We start from the raw sequence: 25,973 nt of genomic DNA on the forward strand, positions 1-25,973 counted from the left end.
CTTTTTCTATTAAAATTCAGGAAATCTCTGTTCCGTGATTGCTCCTACATTAATTAAATAAGGCCACATGCCACATTTTCTTATTTCCTCTAAAAAATGAAAATAGGCGTGATACCTAAGTTCAATAAGCACATAATAGAGCTGCGAGATTTTTGAACAATTCGCAAGAGACACGAAAGAATGTCGCCTAAAATTTCCATATGATCATACAATGCCTGTACCATTCAGCGCCTTTCACTCAATATAAAGAAAGAATATATCAGAAATATGCATTTTGTAAGAATTTTCAATACATTTCTAAGACACCATTACACTATCTGGGATACATAATGGTTAGAAATTATGTACGGAAAAATGGAACTTGAAATACGAAAAAAATAAATCAATATCCTCTATTTTCCTTCGGCAAAAGGTAGTCAATTAAACATTTCGACTGCATTAGATACGTCGCTAAGATTTTTAACTACGTCGGGAAAAAAGTACATAATTCCGCTAGTTTTTGAGGTTTTGCGGAGAAAACAATTTGAGATGGTGATTATTAAGGGTAGGCCCAGAAACTTAAAAGGCCGTTTGAGATAAAAATGACATCACAAATATCAAGTTTGCACCAGCAAAGATTAAGGCTTTGTTTGGTGATGTTGCATTGTATACAGCAAGAGAAAAAGCGATAATAATTGTATGAAAGCACACGCGCATTTTATTACCATTGTGCATGCAAATTATGAGCTAGGTGGCCCATGAAAGGATCTAAACCAGCAGGTTCTCATAGTTCGTGCTGGTAAAACCGTCGTATCGCTACGCAATGATTTTCATGCTGGTCGAAAATAGCACAAAAGGGCTAATGCTACTAAGAAATAGAACAATTCAAAGCCATCGCTGAAGATTAACTGAAGACACTAATGGTTGATACATCGAGCCGCCTCACCACTGTGGCGATCAGTTTCGTATTGCGTTTAATACTCAAATAAGCCAAGAATAGCTTGGCTTAAATTTCTATTTGAATTATCTTACGCATAGGTCAAAAAAGGTTCCTATAAAAAATAGTTTTTTGCAAGTTTTTCTCATTTTTCCATATTTTAATAGATGTAGCTATGATCTAATTATTAAGAACTAGAACGTTTTAACCAGCGTTGTAGTGAGGGTTGTGCAATTGTGGGATATATCTTGATTTTTCCGCGTCCGAAATTCGTATAAGCCATGACAGCTGTTCATAGCTTAGTTCTACAAATAATACATACTTAGAGTAATCTATTCGGTGTGCAGATACTCTAATTCGATTGCTTAACAGTTAGTTCAAGTGTTTTATAGACCACAATATTTAAGTGCGGAGAACCGCTAAATTGATTGAAGGTTAGGTCTATAAAAGAGTTCGTTTCGCGTATAGAAAAATACAGGGGATTGAAGTTTTTAGATCTGCTATAGAGACACCTGAACAGGTTCAAAACCACAGCGAAAACGGGTCACATCACCTTAAAAAATATTTAAACTCGTTTGTTGAAAACTCAACCTTACACAGCGTGTGATTTTCTTAATGTTATACGTTTATAAAATTATACAACCCAAATACATGAGCTTTTGGACAATTTTTACACACAACTTTTTAAATACTTCCCTTAGTAGCCATTGCAAACACCCTATACGTTAGATGGGCCGATAACTAAATGGAAAAAAAAACACTATTTACATAAATTTCCTGAAATTCCATAAAAGAAGTGGACAGCTGTTAGCCTAAAAATTGTCCGCGTTATAGGATAATTCTAATGGATAATGAAAATGGCTTGTATTTTCTATTGATGCCTGCTTTTGTCCGTCACTCTTTTCTCTACATTTATATTACCGAGAACTCTTCTTGCTTTAGAACGCCTTGAGGCTACTAATCTCATGATGATTCAACATGAACGAGCCATTTCGCGATTAACTAATGCCGTAAATCTTCCAGCCTCGTCGGCTGGTACAATGGCGATTAATTGCGGTCGGCCTGTCACTGCTCTTTGTAAGCACACTCTGCTTGACTGGATTTCTGGATGATTTAGGAACGTTGACGGACAAAAAGCCTTTCTCATTTAACTACAGCGGTGTTTTTATCTCGGGTGAACATGTTCTAAATTGAGGAAAGTGTGCTCTCATTCAACACTTACAAATCGAAAACGACCTAAATATAAAAGAATTTTTTTGGATCGTGTGAAATGTCAAGACCTTGAGATAACTCCAAACAAGTTTACTCTAAAGTACATTCAAACTGTAAAATACAACGGGCCGAAAAACGTTGCACTAGAATTTCTCGACTAATCAGTGAACTTGATACGTCCTATCGATCTATCTTTTGGAAAAACATTTTGGTTCCTCAACATCAAGAAGTAAATTTATCGAACTAATACTGTGGCAGGTAATGCAAGAAAAAACACCTTGAACTTTTGTGTTGAACAAATCATGATCACGATTTCAACTGAATAGCGAGGAGGTAATTCACCAGCCCTGATAAAAAAATAAATATAACCCAGCAAGTATACAAAGGTATAACGCACCTGTGATATCTTTGAATTATTTATTCGATTTAACCGATATATATATATATATGGTTCTATTATGGAAAATAACGTATTTTTACGTCAGATGGGGTAACTTAAGAAGTTGTTAGGTTAGCTTGGACTGACGCGAGCAAACTCAGTGCTTCTAGTAGCTATTTCAGTTAACTGAATCAACTCCGCCTCACCGTATCGTGTCAATAGGCATCGAAAATATGAACAGGTATTATGATGGTCATACATACTTGTGACCTTCCACGGTAGTAGAAAATCAAAAGACACAGTCGATCCACGGCAGTTGTTCGTTGGATCCAAGGTGTGGCCTTAAAGTAATACCAAACTAAATTGTGAACCACGTGGGTTTATCAGGTGAAAATTCTACAGTAGCAAGGAAATTATTTGGCCGCATAAACTGATCTACATATGCCTTTGTCCTTAAGTTTCTAACAAGAAAGAAGGTTCTGAGCAAGTGCTAATAGGTAAGCGATTCTATTCCACCGCTATAACGAATCGCTCATTTTCGTTTCGATGTCGATGTTAGGCTTGGTGAATCCAACGTGGCAAATACATCTTAGTCACTTAGTTAATAAGTTAATAAATTAATTAGTTAATAATTTAGTTCATTATGCTAACCGCTTCGAATGGCTTGTGCACTTATTGCTTCCTTTAGAACATTTACATTTAATCTATTTTTAAAATTATCAAAGGATTTGGTCCAATGAACTCAATTGCCCTACGTTTATCTTTCCATTATAATAATCTTAGTTACTTGCTGGTCACTTCGCGCCTGTGGCAAGACGTATATAATTATAATGTACTCACTTGCCCTTACCCGTATCTACGTATCACTGACCATTTTCAGATAGACTAGAAGACCTGAATATAATAATAGGAATAATATTTATAAAAGCTTCTTGCGTTTCTTAGTTCCTTACTTATGGTTCGACCAAAAAATACTAGTGTTTATTACTGGCTTTCGTTGCTGACATATATCTCATATGTCATATACAGTCTTTTCGATTTAGAAAGCAAATTAATATTTCCTTTTGCTTTTCAAAGTTTGCCATGATATGCTTCTCAACTATGTATGAGTAGTGTTTAATCTGATAAATTTAATTTAATCGATATTAATGGAATAGTATTAGCACTTTGTATTATAGATACAGAGGGGAAGGGTACATACTGCTCCGTATTTAACTCGATTTAACCTGCGAACTATTCGGTTGTGAAGATACCCACCTTGCTAACTTGAACACATATGTCTATAGGGACAAAATAACAGCTGACAAAACGTTTTTTTTGCTGATTCGTTGCAAGTTTGCGACAATGACTCTTCGTCCGTTCAGCCGGGCATTGCAAACACGCTTTTCCAATTACCCTGTAAATGAGTTCCTTCTAAGCGATCCGTGATTCCCTAAGACAGAACGTTGAATTACATTGCGGCGCAAAACACGCTCCTTAGTTCGCCTTGCTTTATATCGTTCCTACGACTGCGCATGGCGTTAAACGTCTTACGAAACGACTGGTAACTGCCGACACATAGATGATCGTAGAAGCATACTTCTTTTTCAAATAAGAGCAGCAGATAAAAATAAAATTTTCACGCTTTTATCTTCGTTAATTTACATTTCGAATATAACCGTGGCTCGTACCTACAGGCTGATGGCACTACAATAAGCACTGAGCGAATTCGGGCATATCTATTCGCACTAACAATGCTTTACTCGTTTTGTAGGGATGTGCGTGAACGTTTGATGCTGGCTGGTACCAAAAACATAAGTACGCCAATTAATACGCCACTATCAATTATCGTTCGAAATGTTATCTCAGATCATAAGCTTTTCTCCAGCTACCGTGACAAGTGTTGCTATGCCAGTACGTGTTGAAGTCTTGGTACATCCGTCGACGATAGTTCGTATGTAGCTTTGCACACAGGCGGCAGGCGAAGTGCAGTGGATCTTGGAGTTGATAATAACTCCTGTAAAAATTTGTCGTCAAATGGAAGGCACAGAAAAGAGCAGCAGGAGTGAAAACAACAAACAGATACAAGCAGCATTGTAAATTATACGGTAACGTGTTACTTTGCGTGAGCGAACCTAAGCAATATGCGCCATATAATTTATTATTTAAATATTCAAGACTATATACATCGAAGCCGTATTAGTTAATGGAATGTTATTTTCACGCCTAACAGCAAGGGCCCTCACAAACTACCTATAAACGATAGAATACGATTACTGAACTTCGCTGAATAATAAATCTATTTTGCTGATTGTAGAAGTCATTAATTTACTGGGTTTTGTGCATATGACACATTTACAACTGATATATTTTCCTATCCTACGCGCGCCATAATTACAGTAGAATATTTAAATGATCGTTTATGAAAAGCAAATATGCAATAACGCAGTGTGTTCGATTTCTTACACTCATGTCTATTCTGGACGCTTACCTCCAGCGATGATAGCTGTTATATAGCACTGGGTCATTGCTAACGTGCTGTATGTAGTTGGCGAGTTGTTTTATACTTGAAAATTTGTTCACGTTTATATAACTGCCAGGCGGAGCGAACCGCGAATAATCCGCGCCTCCCAGAACAATGGGCACCATCTCACTATGTTCAAGGATGTTGAAGAGCTTCTCGGTTATGTAGTCATTACAGATAGAATTTTCAAAGCTCAGATAAAATAAGTGGTCTTTTGAAAATTGATCGTAACATGGCGAAGACCTATCGCATTTAATAGTACCACAATCACCGACAATATCAGTATGAACTCCATATTTCGCAAGTTCTGCGACTAGCGTCTCACGTTCACTTGACGTTTGACAATGTGACACGAACCACGTGGCCAGTTTGGTCTTGTTTACGTGGAAATCCTTTTTGATCGGCATGAACTCGTACTTGCTAATGACGTTCTTGGTTAGAGGTATATCTGCATCTTGCCGATAAGTTATCGTCCAATTAAAGAGATTATTAAATGACTCGGGCAAAGGTGGTGCATGCGGAGGCGCCTCAGCATTAAGCAATACAAACACCTCGTCACGAGATTGCCGCTTAGGAACATCGGTAGCGTTAATGTCTCGAAGATGGACGATAATGGCATCGGCCTGCTCCGTGCGGTTCATCGTTACCCGGCATGGATAGCCGGGACAAATCTTCTCGAACGGTGGAATGTAATCACGTTCATTGAAAAACGTATTCCACAGTAAAATTGTTTTGATTGCTACATCGGTGTTGACATTAACTGCGAATTGATCTTTCGCGCCGCCTTCGACACCGATATCTCTGATAAGGGTAAAGAAACTTTTCTTCGCCGGTTCAATATATGAAGTCGGATGCATGTGCAGCTTTGCGGAAGATGACGCTTCACTGACCGCTGGCTCTGTCCTCTTGACGCTATCAAGATTAATGCTGGGCGCAGGCTCATTGTCCGAGTGTTGAGGATTCGTAGCCGAGTTTGCCGCATACACGAAATAAACGCAGCAAACGCCGGCGACAACTACATACGGATAGAGGAATCGACGAATGGGGGAATTTTGCCGAACAAGGGAAGGCCGTTCGTAAAACGGATCGAGCCGCTTCAACCATCGCCAAAGAGGTCCCGATCCTAACGTACTTCCTGCGTTTACCATTGGAACATTTGTCGTGATTTCATCTGCCGATCAATAAACGCAAAACAAAGTAATATCTCGAATTCCTGTCAATTTAGTAATAATGCTTAGTACTGTAAACGAGAACACCATTCGACAGGGTAAAGGCGAACACACATTAATTGCTCGTAAATTAATGACAAATGTTCAGCGTAGCTTTAAACAACGAAGAAAAAGGTGTTTGAAGAAGATATTTTTACCAAATATTCCTTAAATATATATTCGTTGGTGTACCTGATGTATTGCCGCAACGCTTAGATAGGAAAAGTGTTTATGCTAAAGCCGCAAAGTCCTCGTATCGATTCTAACTGATGTGCGCGTTTTGATATAAAATATATACGTACATAATTACTAGACGTTGGTACAACTAATACTTGATCAACGTCTATTTAAATCGTTACGAAAATAACTGAAATACAATATATGTAAGTTGGCTTTGCTAGCAAGTTAATGCGTGAACACACTGAAAGCCTAGGAAGCATGTCTTTTCCCAATTCATATGCTCCCGAGTTTGAGCGCTTACTGTTGGTCACTTGTTATTAGCGCGATGGTGACACACTGCAAATTATTAATTGATTTCGTGACCCTTAGCTACAGCCGTGAGTTGTCGAACTAAAAGGCTTGTCTTTGGCAAACAGTAACTCTATTGCAGAAGATAAACAAGTTTGGACGAGTTTTCATAAACACCACTCAGACGAAACGAATGTTGACATAGGGAAATTATGGAAAAATTGCATTTCATGCATTTTACCGATCACCCAAATATAAGCTGTACAAATCATTCCTTAAAGTTTAACGCTATTTTTCTTTTTTAATTGAATTAGGAAACGATAAACTAGATAGAATGACATAGATTGAAAACAAATTGTGGTTTGTGAAAGGCACTACATTGAAACATCTTAAATTACCTTTATGGGAGCTATATAGGCTAAGGGAAGGCAGGGCTATATAGACTACCGTACATTTTAACGTGTAACGAGGATACCATTGATTGTTACTTTGGTAGAGAAATTGAAAAAGCTAGCTTAGGTCAGAGCACAAGTTAACCCAAAAATTAATTGTTTTGAGTTCCTTTTTTCGGTACTGCCGCTAGGCAGACGGTCGAATTTAGGCTAGTGGGTATATACGTGTATATTTGTAAATGTACAAGCATCAATATCAGTTATGTATCGTATTTTTGTGCTACAGCGTGTCATAATTGTCAACCGTATAGCATATGCGATTGTTTTTGAAAGGAATTGTAACGACCCTTAATCCACACCACACAGTCAAGCCTGAACAAAATTGCATTGGAGTTGGCATTGGAAAACAATGCACTTTACAGATCTCCATCAGTTTTCTAAACAAAATACAACCACTGAATGTGCCAGTAATCGAGTAAAACCTTTATTAGAATTTAACCTAGCTAATCGACCATAACTTTAAAGGTAGCTGCAGCCTTGAACTGACACACGCCACAGCCTATTCTTAGAAAACAAGCATTTTTCCTTTGTTTTCGTTGAGAGATTGACATCTTCGCATAAAATCATTTACGGTCCATATAGCTCCACAACTGATTTATATCGTCATATCTTATAAGACTGTGTCGCCCCAAAACGTACGTGCCTTCAACAGATAATTTTCCAGAAGCTAATAAATCGTGGTAGGGCCCTTTCAGATCATAAGATAGAAGCAATGTTTGTAAAATGAACTGAAATAATTTTTCTCCAGTAGCAGTGGCCGTTCTTAGCAGTCTCCTTAAATTTGGCTTATATAAACTCTTGCATTATTTTGTAGTGGAAAATTGTAGTGGAACGTCTCATACTATTGTTATTGAACTTTAGGTAATTCTCAAAACATCGACAATTTTAAATTAAATCAATAGTAAATGTAGCTGACAAATGCTAGTAAATTTTTCTGAGAAAAGTTTAATGGGTGACAAGAAAAATATTACAAAGGCTTTTTAATTTTTTATGTGCCTGACAAATTCGTTACTTTTTATTGAGTTACTGTATATCAAATAGTATGGGCACTACTCTGTTGAATTTTAATCATCATTAAACAGTACTCAGCTTCCAATCATGCAGGCACGCCCTTCAATTTATCGATATTTAGCACTCGAGGCATCCACCGATTGGCATACGCATAATACTAATCCAATAATATAAAATATATAGATGGCGTTCCTACCATCTAGTAGTATAGATGAGAGGCGTTCCATTAGAAGTTTATTTGCTATGAAGACCGTCACATACTTGAATCACTCTCTTCACTTCAAATGTAAATGGTCGTATTCCACTACAAAGAGCCAATAGTCAATAAAAGACCGGGAACAACTTATATCATCAATTACGTACCATCCGATAGGTCCATTGTCAGCAAATTTCAAATCAGGGGCCAGCTTGTCGGTGCGAAGCAGATATCTTGTTGTTTCCAGTGATAATCTTGTTCAGCGCACACAGCTGTCAAGCCTTTTGTCGCGGGTATTCTTTCATAGCGGTCCATCTCCTTAGCGAAATAGGCCGCAGGTTTGATTCCATACGTATATGACACGAAGCGAATATTTCAGCGCGGAGTTATCTCACTTCGCTATTTTGACCAATGCAATACTTGCTTTCCTTGTAACGCTCTATTGACAGTTCGCTATTCATAGTTGAGCTTCAGGGGGTGTTTGGCAATTCCTAGCCTTCGACGGGATGGTGCGCTCGAGAGGTCTTCGGCGCGTGCGCAGATGGCTGAGGAAGGAGATCAGACACAACGAAAGATTTCTAGCTCGCATTTTGATAACCCGGAGGCTGTAGCAGGGGAGAGGACCTTGTGGGTGAAGCTTTGAACTTCGAAGGAAAGGGAACTAACAGAATGGGGGAAGTGGTAAAAAATTACAAGGGCATTCGTCTAAAGCATCGCAGAGTACCTTGTTGGCGACAGACACCTTTAACAGGGTAAAGGTGTCTTCGTCAGATGATTCAAATCTGAAATACGATTAATCGGATACAGGTTCCTACAGCAAAATATCTGTAGTTATATTAAGAAACAGCGATTTTAATGCTATTTACATATAAAAAGTCAATTTTCTAAACTGGGTAAGTCAAATTGTTCAGAACAAGAGAGGCGTCCGATTCGCATGTTAATGAATACCAATGGAAGATGTGAGTTTAAGCAATCATTGTATTCTTGTATGCTCTGTTGCTAACCGTGGGTGCTGAAGCAGTAAAAAACGTTTTCCACGACACCGCGTCTTGCATGAAAGCGTTCAGGAGAAAAATTTAGACCAATATATTACTAACCTATTCGAGCTAACCTGTAAACTAAACCAGTTCGCATAGGTTAACTGGGCTCATTGTTTCAATGGATAACCATAAACCGGTTACGCATCCTTCAGTTTATCTGACAGATCAAGAAAGGCTCTCGGCACTTATTAAACATTTTGAGCGAAGCTATTGATCAGTAATTATTCCTTTCTACACGAATTCTGTAAAATACTAAAAACAAAATCTGAATGAGTAATGAGTTATAAATGGTAATTTATTGACACATGCTATGTGTATAAAACTATATATAGTGCAGCTGTCGAATAAACACGAATATCTACTTCATCAGCATCATCCGTATAAAAAAATGTTTCCTTTACTATAGAAGACATTACTAATTAAAAATATGCTGCGGCATTAATTCAGCAGTAGGCAAATCGCTGCGGCCCGTTTCCATTTGTAACGACGTTAACAGGTCTACCCATGTAGACACTATCCTTTTTTTTTACTGCATCTCATTTGCATCCCCAGTTGTTATCGTTTGCATTATTGCTTGATGCACCACATGAAATCTTCTCGTCAGCAGCTAAATCAATCGTTTATTTTGATTTGCCCACATTGAGGCTCAGTGCTATTTAAGCTATGAGACTCTTACATAGACAAAGAATTTTCAGTTAGCATTTCCATATAGTTTTCGTTCAACTTGCCCATCCTTACATCCCTATAACTACCAGTCTTTTTTTTACAGAGGTTGCTCTCACACACGTATGTTGTAGGATGAGAGACGATCTCCAATCTCCTACCGATTTTTCTAATGTTGCAGTTTAACGGTTCATGAAATTTACGTAGCCCTCGATTATCGTTCAGTTGCCGACTGAACGATAATGAATTATAACTTAACATGTGACAAATATCTTAAAAACGCACGTAAATCTAAAAGCCTATGGCTCCAGTTCTCACAACAAATCTATTTAGATTTTGCTATGAAGGTTAGATCTAATTGCACTAGGCAATAAGAGCTCTAAACAACGATACCTAAATGTTATTGCATGTTATACTACGAATAGCTCTAAATACTTATTTTATTGTTAAATTTATAAAAGAAGTAACTACCGCTTCTGTTTTTCATTTTTTTGTTACAACCTATTTATTTGACTGACTGAAATTTAATAAAAAGGCCGTGCTATCATAGTGGTCATCATGTAATTCGTCCAGAAAATAGAACTACATCTTTCTTCACTGTATAGTTCATATTTTATTTTCGCTTAAACATCAATAAGATTCCTAAGTAATTGTATGGAAAATATAAGGGAAAAAGACAAAAGATAAGTTGTTTTACTAGTATTCATATTCGTCCTGAATATGCAATGTGTGCTCTTTCCTGAACAATAAACCAAATAAACCATGTCAGTCTTTCTTTATGAAGAAAAATATCAATCTTACCCAAATCTAAAAAATCACCTAGATATCTATTTAATTTTTCTGCTCTCATTGGGCGTAAAGCTTAGTACATTATTCATTTACAGACATTTTTCTTAACAGCGTTTTCTGTACACACGCGTCAATCAGGCTCGTACAACCGTTTATTAAACGGAGATAACTGATGCATTCCAAGCGTGTAAGTCCGCCCCTAGGCATAATTTATGTTGAGGAAAATACCCTCCTTGCTTCACAGAAGCGTAAAGGTCTTTTACGGATTACTGCTCGAACATTTGCCGGTGTCTATGCATAAAAGTGCCATATAAATTGATTTCTTAGATGAACCTTTGGCTGAATACGGTATTCACCTAAGTTTTTGCTTATCATGCAACACTGAAAACATATGCGGCCTAAAAACGTTTCGTCAAATGTTGGGTCGGTAGATGTTTCCAGTACATATGGAGTATACCGCATGAATATACTATAATGACATTTCAGCGATGTTCAATCCTTTTTTGTATTACTTCGAAAGAATCAAATAATCAAGCAGCTTTCCCTGTGTTTCTGTTACATTCTCCACTGTGTTTGGCTTAATATTTGAGCTAATATATTAGCGAGCAAATGCAAGTTACATCCGCATACTTCACCAACCACTTTGATAGACTCACGAGCTCATACAATATTAACTATAATAATAATACGTCTGTCAATTAGTACTCGAAAGTTCTGTCGAACAATATATACTGTCGTCGCCGTTTGTCTGATCTGCGAACAGTGATGGAGTCAAAAAAAAAAGGTCACTTATTCTTTCTCACCGTTTTCATTTCAGGACATAATACATTGGCTGCCATCTCATATGTACGCCTGTTGCACAGCAAGAACCTCGGTGAATGGCTGTACGAGTGTGGATGTTGCAAAATAAAAAACGAGACCAAATGCGATAGAAATAGGTAGAGCGGGTAATGCCTTGCGAAAAATTGCCAGCAGCAGCAGCGTCAGACAGAGTCCGATCAAGATCGCGACGAAGCAGGCGAGTGTCGTATTCCAGTCGCCATACCAGGATGCTTTACCGACGAGCACCGAGTAGAAAATGAAGTCGCCTAGGCCAAGCTTTACGCTCCGTTCTTCTTCCTCACCTTGCTGTATCTGTTGTTGTCGGTGATATAGACGTTGAGATCCGTCATCAGTGTCTAGAAACTCACCGCCTCTTTCATGACTTCCACCCCTTGAAGTGCTTGTACCTGTCGCTTGTGAGTCATTGACTACAGTTGTTGACCCATTGCTGTCTTGGCATAGCCAACTTTGATGAGTTTCAGAGACACCTTCGCCTCGACTAGCCTCGACCTGGCACTGGCCGTCATTGTCAGCTATACCCACAATCCAGACCATCGCCGATGAATAGATGAGTGCAGGGAATATAGGCTCGTCACGTTGCTGCGCCGTTTCAACAAGGATTCGCAAAGGACCTTTCGGAGATAGAACCGCCACTAGATCCCAGATCGAAATAACTGCTAGAACTGCCCATACGGTGAATGCCGGCATGTATTTGATGAATACCATTGCCATGAGGGACGAGATAATGATGAGATATAATTGCTGCAAAAGTAGCGGGCCTTTCCAGTGGATGCAAATCATGCCTACCATGCCAAAGTTCCACACACATAGGGCCACTGTTATATAGTCGACAGCGATGTTATAGTTGGTCAGTACTTCGTAGGCATACAGGTAAGCGAAGAGGAACAGCAACAGAAGGCTGGACATGATCAACCAACCGTGGATGACCTTGTAGCAGCGGGACTTATATAGGACGATGAGTAGAACCGTCATGATGACGATGACACTCATCAAGACGAAGGCGTTGGCAAAGCTCTGCCAGACTTTTGTGGTGGTGTCAACATTTTGATCATGAAATGGCGTATAGAGTAGATACTGTCCATTGCTCTCGGCTAACGATGTAACCGTATTGATGGACGTCACCACGACAAGCATGCATAATGATACAGGTATAATGAGCTTGATTACATGCTTGGCACCGTACTTCAGCTCCTCCTCCTCTAACGGATTCGCTAATCCACTACCGCCGTCGCCAGAAGCACCTCCTCGAAGACCATTGTCGGATGGTACCTCATGGGTCCAACTGTGGCGGCCATTCTGAACAAAGCCAACTTCAAGTGATTCGGTTCCTGTAGTGTTCAAATCCTGCCCCCCTTGCTTCGCGTCGTGCGGTTTACGTGGGCGCGCTGCTCGCACGACCACCGTTTCGGCCATCAGGGGATTGGTGTCGGCCTCCGTGATGGCCCAGTACTAATTTATGTTCACCTTATAAACAAGTATATTCGACCTGCCTCGTGTTAGGGACAGAAGCCGTATACGGCAAATGTGCGTAAATCTCGTAGGACGCTTAATGGCAATTCGAGCTCACGTAGACGAGCGGGGTCTTCCGGACACGCCCGCAAAATAGTTTGCAGGCAGAGTGACTTCAGGGAGCTAACTGTAAAGGCAAATATGGCATACATACAGCGTGTTCGTTAAACCGTATCATGTTAACATCTACAGTATGTCTACTATGTTGGGTTTAACGTTGGTTTTAATATAAAAAGAAGTGGTTTAATTACTGCAGTCACCACAGTTCTTGCTTTATCTATGTTAAGCGAAGTTATGCACATTGGTTGCAAATCCTGTGTATTCATGCTAGTCGAGGCATTATCACAGAATTTAATATTGAACCTACCGAACCGAGTTATTAAGACAACTCTTCTTACGCGACGATTAGCGCCACTAGGGTACAGCAAAAATTTTCCGTTCAGAGGTAACGCTGTCTGATAGGTCTCTGCGACGGCTTCGGCTGCGTTATGTTCTCTTGGCCTTGGCGTATATGGTACAGCTTGCCACGGATGGCTTTCGAAGGTATCAATGTTAAGGGCTGTATCATGCCCGACGGACTTTAATATACCGTAACTAACCTGTATCAGAAGCACAAGAGCAAATAACGAAACGTTCCCGTTACACTTTGTGAATACGAAACAAATGACAGAAATAATTACTAGGAAAAAGTAATCTCGAAATGGATCGCACTTTAAGAAATGCATATAGAATATTAACGTGTTAGGCTAGTCATACATAAATAGCATAAAGGACACAGCACATATTTATAAATCATATCAAAGGGCCAACAACTCTATTCTACAATATATAAACTTCTCAGCTTGCAATGCAGTACAATGCAATTCTGAAATATGATAATGTTTGGTTGCCCAGAAGGAAATTTGTTGACGTACCCGATTTCCGTCGAAATCTAACCAAAAGAGCTCGACTTCAAATCCCGTGCAATTCACGAACCTGTAGAAAGCCCTAGAGTTTATATCAGAACCCTTCGATCTGGGCTGAAGCCAAGGCTTTACTTCGGAAAAATCTTCGTTCATCGCCTTATCGGCGCATCATTATCCTTCACCTCTTACCAGGCATGGTCATCACGGTTTTTGCGCCTGTCATGAACAACAATATGAACAAAAGTACGCATACTCTCATATATTTCATCGGCAATACACTGATTTAGAAGATACAGGAATTTTGTCTAAAACATTTTAGATAATATATATATATATGTATATATATAGAGCAAAGCAACACTCTGGCAGGACTTCCACCAATTCCATTACTCTATGCATCCTCCACGTAACACTGTTACTGTATGATACATAAAGACTTAACTCGTTTTAGATTTTACAGAAAATGCAAAAAATATTTGTCTCTATATATCTACAGTATGCCATTTATTTTAAGGGTAGAACAAAATTAAAAGGGACGAACAAGTTGAAAACGAAGTGGAGAAACGAAAACATTTAACCGAAAATGCATGCTACTTCCCAAGAGCTCGTATACAGTCGCTTTAAAAGGAACAAAAAGTTCGTGATGCAATTAACCGGTCCGGAATTGTCACGGGCCCAGTGTTCATTATTTTTGTGAGCACTTCCTTGTATTATTAGTCTTATTCAGAAAAACACCAAAGCACAATCAATTCATTAGTCGTCTACGCAAAAGTTTAAACAATTCTTCCAATTCATACATTCCGATTCAACGATATATTCGACCCATATAGAAAGAATCATTGATCATTTTTATTATAAAGAGGATGAAACGAATTAAAAAATTAGAATAAAATAAAACGAAAACCAGGTCTATGTCATAGAAGCAGACAACTATGCTGCAGGTGTGGAATTACTGGAATGCGACTGAACAGCTGAGAGCGGATAAACATCTTGACAGAATAACACATAACTCCATTGCAGAGATGGATCAGCTGTACAAATTGTGCTCCTAAAAGTCGGTCTAGCGATCGATTACTTAGCAAAAAAAACGCTGACAATTATAATAGTAAATAATCTTTGCCGAATGCCTTGTCAAATGACGATTAAAGCCATCAAAGAAAATAAATAGTATTACATAGTCAAATAGGAATACTATATAAACGCAGATATGTGCTAGCATAAATTTGACAGGAACATTTCACAAAGATCGTATTTTACGTTTTTGCGTTAGGTAGGGAAGAACTGTTGTCTCTGCGTTTCGCAATCAGTCAAACCTCCATACGTTACGGGGGGGGGGGGGGGAGAGAGAAATTCATTACGACATTCACCTATAGTGTGTGCGCTGCGGCACAATCTACAGTCTCTCCTCGGAGTCGAAGACAGCAAACTCCCTTTAGATCACATTAATAGCACTAGAGTAACATCGAGCATACACTTCTTCACAGAACCCAATTTCTATCCACCGGCTGCCAATTTCGATTAGACGCTATCTGACCACAACACTTCAAAAAGGATTAAATTCTCAGGCTCGTCTCAGTTGTTATCCACTTAGACGTTCCAATACCGGGGTTAATGGTGATTAGATAAAGATCGCTTTGCACTTACAGGCTGATGTAATAACTAAAGACCTCTGAAGTATGAATGTAAAAACGATAGAAATACTAAAAAAAAAAAACCATCAAACAAGGGCGTCGTTTGACGACTCTTACTCGTTCGCTTCTTTACACAGATGGGCCAAGTAGCGCCGCACTAAGCAATGCAATACAAAACACTCATCCACTACGGACGGGTCTTGCAGGCCTTTGCTTCTTCAAAACATGTGGCATGGTCTGTGGCACTCTTTGTGATACGTTGACTCTCACCACTTGTTTAGATATGTTACTGAGTTTTGACTGAAGGGAAAGGGAATGAATATTAAATAGATAGCAAATAAATAGATAGGCAAAAATAGGTTGAATTAAAAAATAGATTGGGCTAAGGTGCAACTAAACAAACCTTTTTTTTTTATTACTACATGTATATTGCGGGCTTTATTGATTTAAAAAGCTCAATCGGCTCTTCACAATATATTTGTTTTAGCTTATTTTGATAGGCGTGAATGATATCCAGTCCCTCAACCTTTTATATTTCCACCAAATTAGTTATTCATGTTCTAAACTGTAATGAGCAGCGTAATTTCGCTTAGCATAAATACATGCATGATTTATTTTATCCGTGTTGCAAACCAGAGCGTGGTCCAATTGTATAACCGGGTGCGCGCTCTGGTGCTGTCGTCTGCTCCATAAGTTGTTACTACAAGTGTCACTACAAAAGGCATACCGAATTGACTCCGCCAACCAAAAATGTTCTGTGTGCATACGGCAAATCCTTGTTCCTCCACACAATCATCATCATCATTTCTGTTGTTGTTGTCGTTGCTGCTGTGGTCAACATCGTCGGCATCTCTCAGCGGATGGGAACCGATTCAATGGAAGTAGAGGCAACGAGTCCGCTGTTTATGCCCCGGCAATAGTGATTCTTTACAAGAGCCTCTACGGCGTGTGCCACTACTATTGTGTAGCGTGCCATGTCAACCCAGACGTCAAAGTACCGGTGCTGTACGCAAACAGTGCGACTATAATTGTTGCTATTGGCCGCAGCAGCTGCAGCTGCACTGACACTAGCTCTACATGTAGGTGCCTTTCTGCCGTCGGGGTACTCGGTGTGTCCGTCAACTGGACATTTCGTACGTCGCCATTCTATCGTAGAACCATCGTAGCCTGTTTGTGCTAGCTGGCAGTGCATAGAGGAAACGCGGCAGTTCGTTGTGACGTGGTGGCTAGTACAAATGCAACGGTGACTACTGCCAATCGTGCGGCGGTAAAGAGGATTCGATCCTCTATTGACAAGCCGTGACTGCGGCTAATCTGTTTGCTAGGACAAATGAAATGGTAAGAGAACAAGTTCGACTATACGCTAGGTACTGTGCTTAGTTGCTATTGCTATTATGGTGAAGTGTTGTCGTTTTTGTTGTTAATACCGGGCAAACGGCACTGGACGCAATCAAGTTACGGTCTGCTTCTTGATAGTGTGAACACAAAGTAATTTAGGAGAGAAACTGGGTGTTTGTTGCGATAAATAGATAATGTACTATAGAACCGAAGTCCAGTCATCTTCGGTATTTCAAGTATTAAGACTAATCCGCTTAAGCTATCATAACTAGTTCAGGATCTGTCATATTCGCTATCCCGACTGGCTGAAGCCAATTAAGTGTACAGAACCATGTATAATGCATTCATTTAAGCTCAATGTAATAATAAAATTCTAATAATTATTGTATTATCGGTATATTTTATTCCGGGAAAATATCAGAAATATAAACGAAGCAGGTGAAGTTGGCGTTGTCCTTTAATGTCCGTTGCTCCACGATGCGATAGAATAACAAGATCAGATGCAAATAGACAGGTTTATAATGCTCTAAGCGATTAGCGGTAATAGTTATTACCTAGACCAAGGAAAACGAAATGTTACCTATAGCATCTGCCAGAAGGACACCTTACTCATCTTGTACATCGGCATTATAAAAATAAGCTCAGGATACAGCTTTCAATGGCGCTATTATAGTGGTATTGGAAGAGCTCTGGAAGAAGAGTATATGGAGATAGTAGAAAGTCATGTTATTATAAATTGTTAATGATTGTTGAACGTAAGATTTATCCTATTTATAGGATATAATGACGACAGATTCGCTCAACCACGTTATAGGCTTGAGTAAAATATAAAGTTTCATACTCACCCCCAAACAAAAGAAAGTACACTTTTTAGGCGAATATATATATTATGTTTGGCTTGATTCCAGAATTAAAATCAATGATCGAAAACTGATCATTAGATATAGAGCATGCTTTTTAGCAAAAGTTCTAACGTTTTTCAATTCTGTGTTCCCATTAAGAGTTAATAATTTAGCGTAAATGAGGAACCTCTACGCGATTAACAACGAAAACGATATATGCTCAACTAATAATAGAACTTTGTTTCAGTCGTCCTCCTTGTTCTTCTAGAGCTTCGTTTTCTGTGTAGAAGAGTTTATCTTTAATGCGTTAGTGTGAGCATGACAATAATTGCAATCTAAAGGAAGGCTTTGTCGATCTTACTACTCGAAAGAGTTATATAGTACTACCAAACTCATTCTTAAATTGGATGTGTGTGTGCAATTGGGGAGGAGTTGGGTGGAAAGAAAGAGCTGGTATCTAATAGATACCTCTGTTTATTAAAGGTTCGAACCAACGTGCAATGGTGAACCAGATAACTGAAATGAATGTAACTGAAGATGAAAACCGTAATTTAGGGAAATTATTCTTTTTTCAATCCTTTGACATACCTCCTAGAGTCATTATGTAATGCGGTGAGCTCAGAATACAGTTTTGAATAGATGATTTTACATTATTTTATGGAAGACAATTCAATAAGAAAATAACTTACAGTTAGTAAAAAATGAAATGATTTAGAGATAACGAAATTGCAATTATTGAGTGAAACCTCTGCATAATAAAATGTTTGCACACAGCAACGAAAGTAGGTCTGTTGTCTGTAACCACTACAGTTTCGGTGAAGCTCCGTAGACACTACAAACTACAATTTGTCGCAAAATTCAAACTCTTCGCTAAGCCAACAAAAAACATCATTCTTCAAATCTGTTTTGCCTGCCAGCTACTAATCTGACCTTGTCTACATATATTGTAACATTAGTTTAGCAACGAAACTTTTAAAAATAGCGGGCATTTTCCGCTTAAATTATTTGATCGAACTGCGCTTTGTGCCGTTCTCCAACTTTCAAATAACCTTGACATGTTAGGGCAACTTGCTATTTTCTGTCACGCAAGATGTTCATCTGCCTGTTATGTAAGCTCAGTTAATGAATCGTCTTCGTATGTAGTAGTGTGTACGAAAAACGGCAAACTCTAGTGTGCACTTCAATAGGAGTACACTTTATGAAAGTGTACTCATATATATACATACATGATATATTAACACCTATATATATATATATATAATGAGGTTTATTAGTATATGCTTCGCTCAACAACTGAGGTAATCGAAAACGAAGATGTTACAATGAACATGTTAATTGTTCGAGATAAAAGTTAGCTCCACTTAAAATACGTCTATAAACAGTCACCGTACGGACAACTGTGGAAGCCTCATGTGCGCTTTTGAGCTCCTGACCTTGTCTAATCGGAACACTTTTGTGTGCTTTCTATTCGGGCACAATGAACTAGATTATCAAGATTTATCATATGCAATTTTTGGTATTCGGATATCTGCTGTACTCGTTGCGTCTTAGTAGGCGTTAAGCTATTTATCTGTATGACGAACTGCTGCTCATCTGCTGAAACACGGCTGAAATACTATAAGATATACTATAAGATGACTTGTAAGTTGATTCTAATACTAGTAACTAACTAGAGCTAATACATTTTAATTTCAGCATCGATACAACTTCGTACAAATTTCCTGAAACGAAAAAGCCGAGAATTTCGATCTTTGTCCTTCTGCAGTAGGTACACTTTACTATGTCGGGCCGTTGTGTAGGCTACGGTTTTTGATCAAGGGCTTTCTCATGGTGAACCTATACGTCATTACACTACGCTTATGCTACTTACATCAGTAAACCTAATAGCGCTATGTTCAGTTATTTCGATGTAAATCAACAAGTTGGATGTATAATGTCCATGAGTATTGTAGTATTATGCAGTAATTCAGAAAGCCTTAACCAGTCACATGTTTTGTTTCACGAAAAGCCTATTTTTTTAATCCTCCAGGCTTACAATAGTATTTTTTAGTTACTCCGAAAGCCTGTAGCCACCTCTCAGTCGCCTGCACGTCGAACAGCTTGCAGGTCTTAAGCATCAAGTTTTTGCTAATTCTCTAATAATATTTCATTGACTGTATTTGCATAATTTCGAATTGCTGAAACTTTCTATAAGATCATTCAAATCAGAAATAATTGTCATAGTACTTAGACCATTTAACCGGAACGTTTCGCGCAGTGGTCAGGGGTTATTCACGTCCGGGTTTTCGTCACATGCACTTTGCTGTTACTGCTGTATCTTTCTATGTCGTAGTATGATTATAGATTCTAGATGCTATACTTCATCCCCTCGCCATTTTGCTCACCCCGTGCGGAGATTATGGTTATCGAGCAAATGATCTCAACAGCAGTAGCTCTTGAATGAAAACGGAACGATTCTCCGGCCAAAGTGGCACATACAAGAAGTATCAACAACCGTACAAAACATATCAATCTGTTAGATAGTATGAATAGATCAAGTGAGACCATTCTAACTTCGTGATAACGGTTATAAGCATGAAGGTACCGGAGACAATTACCGAAAAACTGTGAGGTGTATGAAGGTCAAAATAAAGTGTAATAGTATTTGCGCTGTACATACTGCTAATATTTGATAAACAGCGACGATGTTATTAACTCGGATAATAAAAGTAAGACTTAATATATTTTAAAATGTGAAACTTAAATAATAACACTACCAAACAGTGAGTACGGCAAACTTCTCTGCCATCAAACGCGCATAGTGGATTTTTTCGTGATTCAATTGTTATTTGTTGTGATCTAATAAGTTGAAAGTGACAAAAAAATCCAATTTAATGCGGGACTAGCAATGAATGAATTCATGCACTAAATAGCTCAGAACTTGTTTGTCTCAGCTTTTTTTATTATCGAATCGCTAATAACATTTCAGCTTGGGAAAGTAAGAGCAAGCCGAGATGTACTTTTAAACTTTTTCCTTACACGTATTTGAACCATGTATTTTCAAAAAATATAACATGCAATTCATGCTGATGTTTTATATAATCACTTTACCAGGAATTATGTTTACATATTCGTTACGTATCTTTTATCTTAGCTAACAAATGCTGACATCTTTTCGAGGATTTATTGTTCGCACGTTTATATCATTGATCATATAAGAACGACAGTCTTAACAGCAGAAGCTCAGTAAAGGTCCCGTAAAAGTGTCGCTTGACATTTCGCATTTGATGGAGTCATTATGGAAACTTTTCATTATCACACAACTCAAAACTTTTGTCAATTTATTCCGACTTTTATTTCCGCTACAATTGATCTTTGAGACACTGTTGTTCGATTCGCAAGATCCGTTTCCACATTGTTCGAAAGCCTCGCTTCATTGATGCAACCGAACAGACAAGGTTCAGATCAATTGCTGACGTCCACATGTTCAATAGGTGCTTGTCATAACGTCACAGCTATATGAAACTGGTCACCGTAAGCCACTGTGCCATATGGTGGTTTTTCGCTAGATAAGTTAGATTTATTCTTAGTCTTAGCCGCAGCAAATGCATACCAAATTGATATATATATATATATATATATATAAAATATTTAGACAGACTAACTGACTGACTTGACTGGTACTGGATTATTCGGATAATTAGTGAGGTCTCATGATTTTTTTGAGAGTAAAGTTAAGCATTTTTTCATAAATAAGTAAATTTACTTATCTATGAACCAATGTAGTTCCTTATCCTTAATTGTTTCTAAGAACTCTCGCAAAAATCTTTTTTAAATCCTATAAATTGTACCTCAGTACTCGCTGTACATTTGTGCCACTCAGTTGCCCTAGAAAAACATATAGGAAGACGCATTTATTATTCATGGAGCATATAAAAAAGATAATACAATTGTTTTCATTGGGCTGAAACATGCGCTTTTTATTTTGAGTCCATCGTATATTATCATTTTTATTTTTTAGATCAAGCAGTTACCTAAAGCAAGTTTCATGCAAAGGGATAGTGTAATATATATTATAACATACATATATGAGTACTGCTTCGTGCCCGTTTTGGCGTTAATCAGCTCATATAATGTGATTCATTCACCTAAGCTAACGAGAACTAAGTCGCGTACACATTAAGGGCTATCTCGTTGGAATCGCTTTGCTCCACCTAACGCGTGGTACCCTTCTGTTGTTATTTTATCAGCCCGTTTCAGGATCGGTGTTATTGTTTCAGTTGATGCACTGACTCGGTTCTTCATCCAGGATGGAGCGCTTTTCCTATTTTTTTTTTGTTTTTATCCTTCAGACAGTATTTTCGACTCAAAAGCTAAAACTTAAGTATATGAACATATATTGGACCAAAAACAACCCTCCCCCCAGCCCCTTTCATAGACTCCCATGTTACCATTTCGCTGTTATTTTGTTAACTAAAAAAAAAAAGAATTAGGATGCAACGAAATTATAGCTTACCGCAGCCCATATGACTTTCCCATAAGGAATTCCAGCAACAATATCGTAATATAACTAAGTTGGAATTATGCTTGTTATGAGAGAAGGAAACTAGCCCTTCGAAAAAAAAATATTTGCGCACTTAAAAGAATGAAGTGAGATGGTTTATAGCTCATTGATCTTCAATTAATAATTAGACTGCAAGAAGTAAGTTTTCCTTGAATTTAATTCTACACCCATTCGTGGTTCGAAACAATAAATAAACTCACATTAATATTACACACTATAGGGTGAAAAACAAATCCTTCTTGGAGAAAATATTCATCCCATTACTTCAATTTCACGAGTTGATTCTCCCTCAGAAGTAGAAAAATTTTGTCAAGTTCAGAGAAAATTTTTCCACCTCTGAGTATATTAAGAAGACGATAAACAAACCATTCTTTCTTGCATGTTATATCTAAATATGGTGGTGTATATCTATGTATACAGTAGTGAGAATTTCGATAAACATTGAAAGTCTCACTGCCGTAATATTGCTACTGTATCGATCATTTCTATTGATTTTTACACAATCAGATTTCAGTATCATTGTTGTCTTGTGTCGTATTTCAGGCCTTTTCGAAAATGGCCTGGATCATTGTGGCCACACTCACAGTTGTCGCCGCGTTCTTAGCGCCGACCACGGCCGAACAACTGCCCAAGTCGATACAGGAGTTTGAGAAGAAGATGCAACAGGACAAGGTTGTATCGGCTGTCGAAACTCACGACGTTGCACCCGCACCATTTCTGTCGTTAGGTGGTGAAACCGCTGTGGCGGCTGAATACCCTGGTGTTCCAAACTTTTGGCACGGCTTTGTGTCATCCTTGAGTGTAATCGTCGTCTCGGAAATTGGTGACAAGACTTTCTTTATTGCGGCAATCATGTCGATGCGTCATCGACGCGTCATTGTATTTGCCGGCGCTATATCAGCCCTCATTATTATGACGGTTCTGAGCGCATTGATGGGCTCACTTACCCAGGTGATTCCACGAGAGTACACACACTACTGCTCGATCGTACTGTTCATCTTCTTCGGCGTAAAAATGTTGTATGAAGCATCACGGATGTCGGATGACGAAGGCAAGGAAGAGTTCGAAGAAGTCGAAAAGACGCTAAATCAAAAAGAAATGGAAACCTCAGCTGACGTGGAAAGCGGTGTAGCCTCGACGATGCAGGATCGTCTTTATGCGGTCCTATCACGAGTGTTCTGGCAGGCGCTCACGCTCACGTTCGTCGCCGAATGGGGTGACCGCTCACAGTTGGCAACCATCATTCTGGCAGCCCGTGAAAATGTATGGGCGGTTAACATCGGTGCAATTTTAGGTCACTCGTTTTGCACGTGTCTTGCCGTACTCGCCGGCAGCGCTGTCGCAAAGAGGGTGTCGGTGAAAACTGTAGCATTTGTTGGAGGTGTAGTGTTCCTGCTGTTTGCCGCTTCGGCCTATCTGATCGGGCTTGATAGCAAAGAGGTGACACTATAAGCATCATCTACGCTAACGGCTGTAAAAGGCAAACTAATTACGTAAGCTTTTCTTTTACGGGCGGGTAGTTAAACCTGTATCAATTAGGTGTGAGCAAATTTTTTCATGATCGTCTATAACATTTGGACCAGATAGGTTTAAAACTTAGTTTTGAACAAATATTTTTAATTTTCACAACCACCGAAAGAGGAAGGGGGAAATCTAATGGAAGATAGGGCCACGGGGCGAACTGGATTGTCCTCTTATGTTATACTGTATTTATAAATAAACAAGGCGGGAGCACCAAATCATGATAGTTCCGTAAGCGGTAACGATATTCACAGCAGGAAGGGTGTGTGCATTGAACTGAGCGAATTGAAATAAGGTTGGAGTGGAACATAATTTTACCGTCTTCTTTGATCTTTTCCGATTAAGTTTGTAAATAAATGTCGGTTGACACATTGATCACTCCGTTCAGTGGCATTTTGATATGCATGATCCGACCCTGTCAGTCGTGACAGAATCAGATTAGGCATATCTCCATCAGTTATTACTATTATTGTTTTTATTATTATGATATGAGTTTAGAATTTTAGCACTCTACGAACTTTGAGAGCACCAACTTGTCTACTTTGCTTTCCATTTCTGTGCATAATAAAAGGTGGCAAGTTGGCGGCATTAAACAATGCATAACCGCACCGCGGCGTGTATGTTTCCATTAGCAATAAGCAACAGTGTGTAACTCATAGGGAAAGGGCAGTATAGTAAACTAATTCCAAAAAAAATATAGGAAATAAGGAAAAAGATGAATAAGCAAAAAAATGACAGGAAAACTGCGCAAAGGCTTACAATCCGCCTCTGCTTATTATCGCTTGGAATTGATGGTGCTCCATTGTGTATAAAGTTGTAAAGCAGATGTTATGATATACTGGTTGATGTAACCCAATGATGACTCAGTAAACATGACATTGCCGTATATTAAAATTTATAGAATAAAGTACAAAAACGTTTTGTAATATATATTATAAAACGTTTTCAAACAGAGAAAAAAGTTCATACGTGTATTCAGTTATGGTAGTAAATGGTAAGTTCGCATGTTTTTGGCTCAACAAACCAATTCCTTCTTCTACTTTTGATGATGAAAGTGACGACTGAAAAAGAGCCATTAAATATTTGTTTTAAAATTGAAATGCACATCTGTATAATTGATCTGGCAATACAATATGCTGTCACCAGTATAGTGTCGAAGAAATCTACATTTTTGTTTGACTTTTGAACAGTTTTTGAGAAATTCAACTATAAAAGATTACCGCTAAAAATTGAATTTTTTTTCTTAAGTCGTTTACCTATGAAGTTCTAAGATACTTATTGAACAACAGCACATAAGAAAACAAGTAGGTCGTCTTCATAAAGAAAAAAAGTCGTATATCCATGTGTGCAATTATTTGGCATGTCTATGTATACACCAGTGATCTATTTGGGTGCCGGTACAGCCTTGAGAAACTGGTTTGTACTAGCTCCTTCTGTGCCACTGGCAATATCGCCTTCTGCGGAGACATTAGCGCTGAAAGGTTTTAGCCTTTCAGAAATAACCCAATGTAAAGAAAGCCTAGGCTAAACAAAAAACGGGTCGAAATTTCTGACATTAAGAGCAGTGGAATTAAAATTGTCTACAACCAGTGAGTACAACAATAACACGAGACGTTCTCTTTTACTTTACTGTTATAACAAATATCCACAAAATACGAAACGTTTGCAAGTTTTATCCGGCTCTTTGTTGCACGAGTACTGTCCACAAGTGGCGACTTTCTGGGGCCGTTATGATAAAAATGCATCAATGGAAGCTAAATGGCTTCAATTGATGCATTTTTTGTATGATATAATTTTTCGTTTGATTAGCTAGAAAAATATTGGTAGCAAATTCAATGAAACTCTATTGATATATAATCTGGGATTTATAAAGGTTTAACAACATGCGTCTCTGAAAAGCGTTTTTATTAGATTTCTTTCCTAATAGTATTTATGTGCACTTCACGAGACTTTAGGTAACAGCTCAACGATGATATCCCTCAACGGTAGTTATCCATAATAAGC

General features: G+C 38.4%; 3 protein-coding genes across 7 annotated transcripts; 1 reads left to right on the forward strand and 2 right to left on the reverse strand.

Annotated features, from left to right (window-relative positions):
• Positions 1–671: 671 nt before the first annotated feature.
• On the reverse strand, positions 672–9,561 carry LOC111271833 (lewis-type alpha-(1,3)-fucosyltransferase). The gene is made up of 3 exons (XM_022852840.2): positions 8,513–9,561; positions 4,978–6,181; positions 672–4,503 (listed from the first exon to the last, which is right to left on the reverse strand). The coding sequence occupies exons 1-3, from the start codon at positions 8,526–8,528 to the stop codon at positions 4,347–4,349; spliced, it is 1,377 nt and encodes a 458-aa protein (XP_022708575.1). The 5' UTR covers positions 8,529–9,561; the 3' UTR covers positions 672–4,346.
• A 94-nt stretch (positions 9,562–9,655) lies between these two features.
• Positions 9,656–15,968, reverse strand: Psn (presenilin). 3 transcript variants are annotated; one of them, XM_022852838.2, is made up of 4 exons: positions 15,843–15,968; positions 14,104–14,310; positions 13,557–13,788; positions 9,656–13,316 (listed from the first exon to the last, which is right to left on the reverse strand). In XM_022852838.2, the coding sequence occupies exon 4, from the start codon at positions 13,091–13,093 to the stop codon at positions 11,678–11,680; it is 1,416 nt and encodes a 471-aa protein (XP_022708573.1). In that variant the 5' UTR covers positions 13,094–13,316; positions 13,557–13,788; positions 14,104–14,310; positions 15,843–15,968; the 3' UTR covers positions 9,656–11,677. The 3 variants fall into 3 exon arrangements, with proteins under 3 accessions (XP_022708573.1, XP_086829192.1, XP_022708574.1); XM_086973066.1 differs by lacking the exon at positions 15,843–15,968 and adding an exon at positions 15,739–15,755; XM_022852839.2 differs by lacking the exon at positions 15,843–15,968 and adding an exon at positions 15,462–15,704.
• Positions 15,969–16,335: 367 nt separating this feature from the next.
• On the forward strand, positions 16,336–25,872 carry LOC111271834 (uncharacterized). 3 transcript variants are annotated; one of them, XM_022852841.2, is made up of 4 exons: positions 16,336–17,063; positions 19,601–19,669; positions 20,238–20,613; positions 22,992–25,872. In XM_022852841.2, exons 3-4 carry the CDS (start codon positions 20,590–20,592, stop codon positions 23,898–23,900), a joined length of 933 nt encoding a protein of 310 aa, XP_022708576.1. In that variant the 5' UTR covers positions 16,336–17,063; positions 19,601–19,669; positions 20,238–20,589; the 3' UTR covers positions 23,901–25,872. The 3 variants fall into 3 exon arrangements, with proteins under 3 accessions (XP_022708576.1, XP_022708578.1, XP_022708580.1); XM_022852843.2 differs by having other exon boundaries at positions 20,249–20,613; XM_022852845.2 differs by lacking the exons at positions 19,601–19,669; positions 20,238–20,613 and having other exon boundaries at positions 16,341–17,063.
• The last annotated feature ends 101 nt before the right edge of the window (positions 25,873–25,973 follow it).

This window comes from Varroa jacobsoni, unplaced genomic scaffold (genome assembly GCF_002532875.2).
Source record: "Varroa jacobsoni isolate VJ856 unplaced genomic scaffold, vjacob_1.0 contig01090, whole genome shotgun sequence".
NCBI classification, from domain to species: domain Eukaryota; kingdom Metazoa; phylum Arthropoda; class Arachnida; order Mesostigmata; family Varroidae; genus Varroa; species Varroa jacobsoni.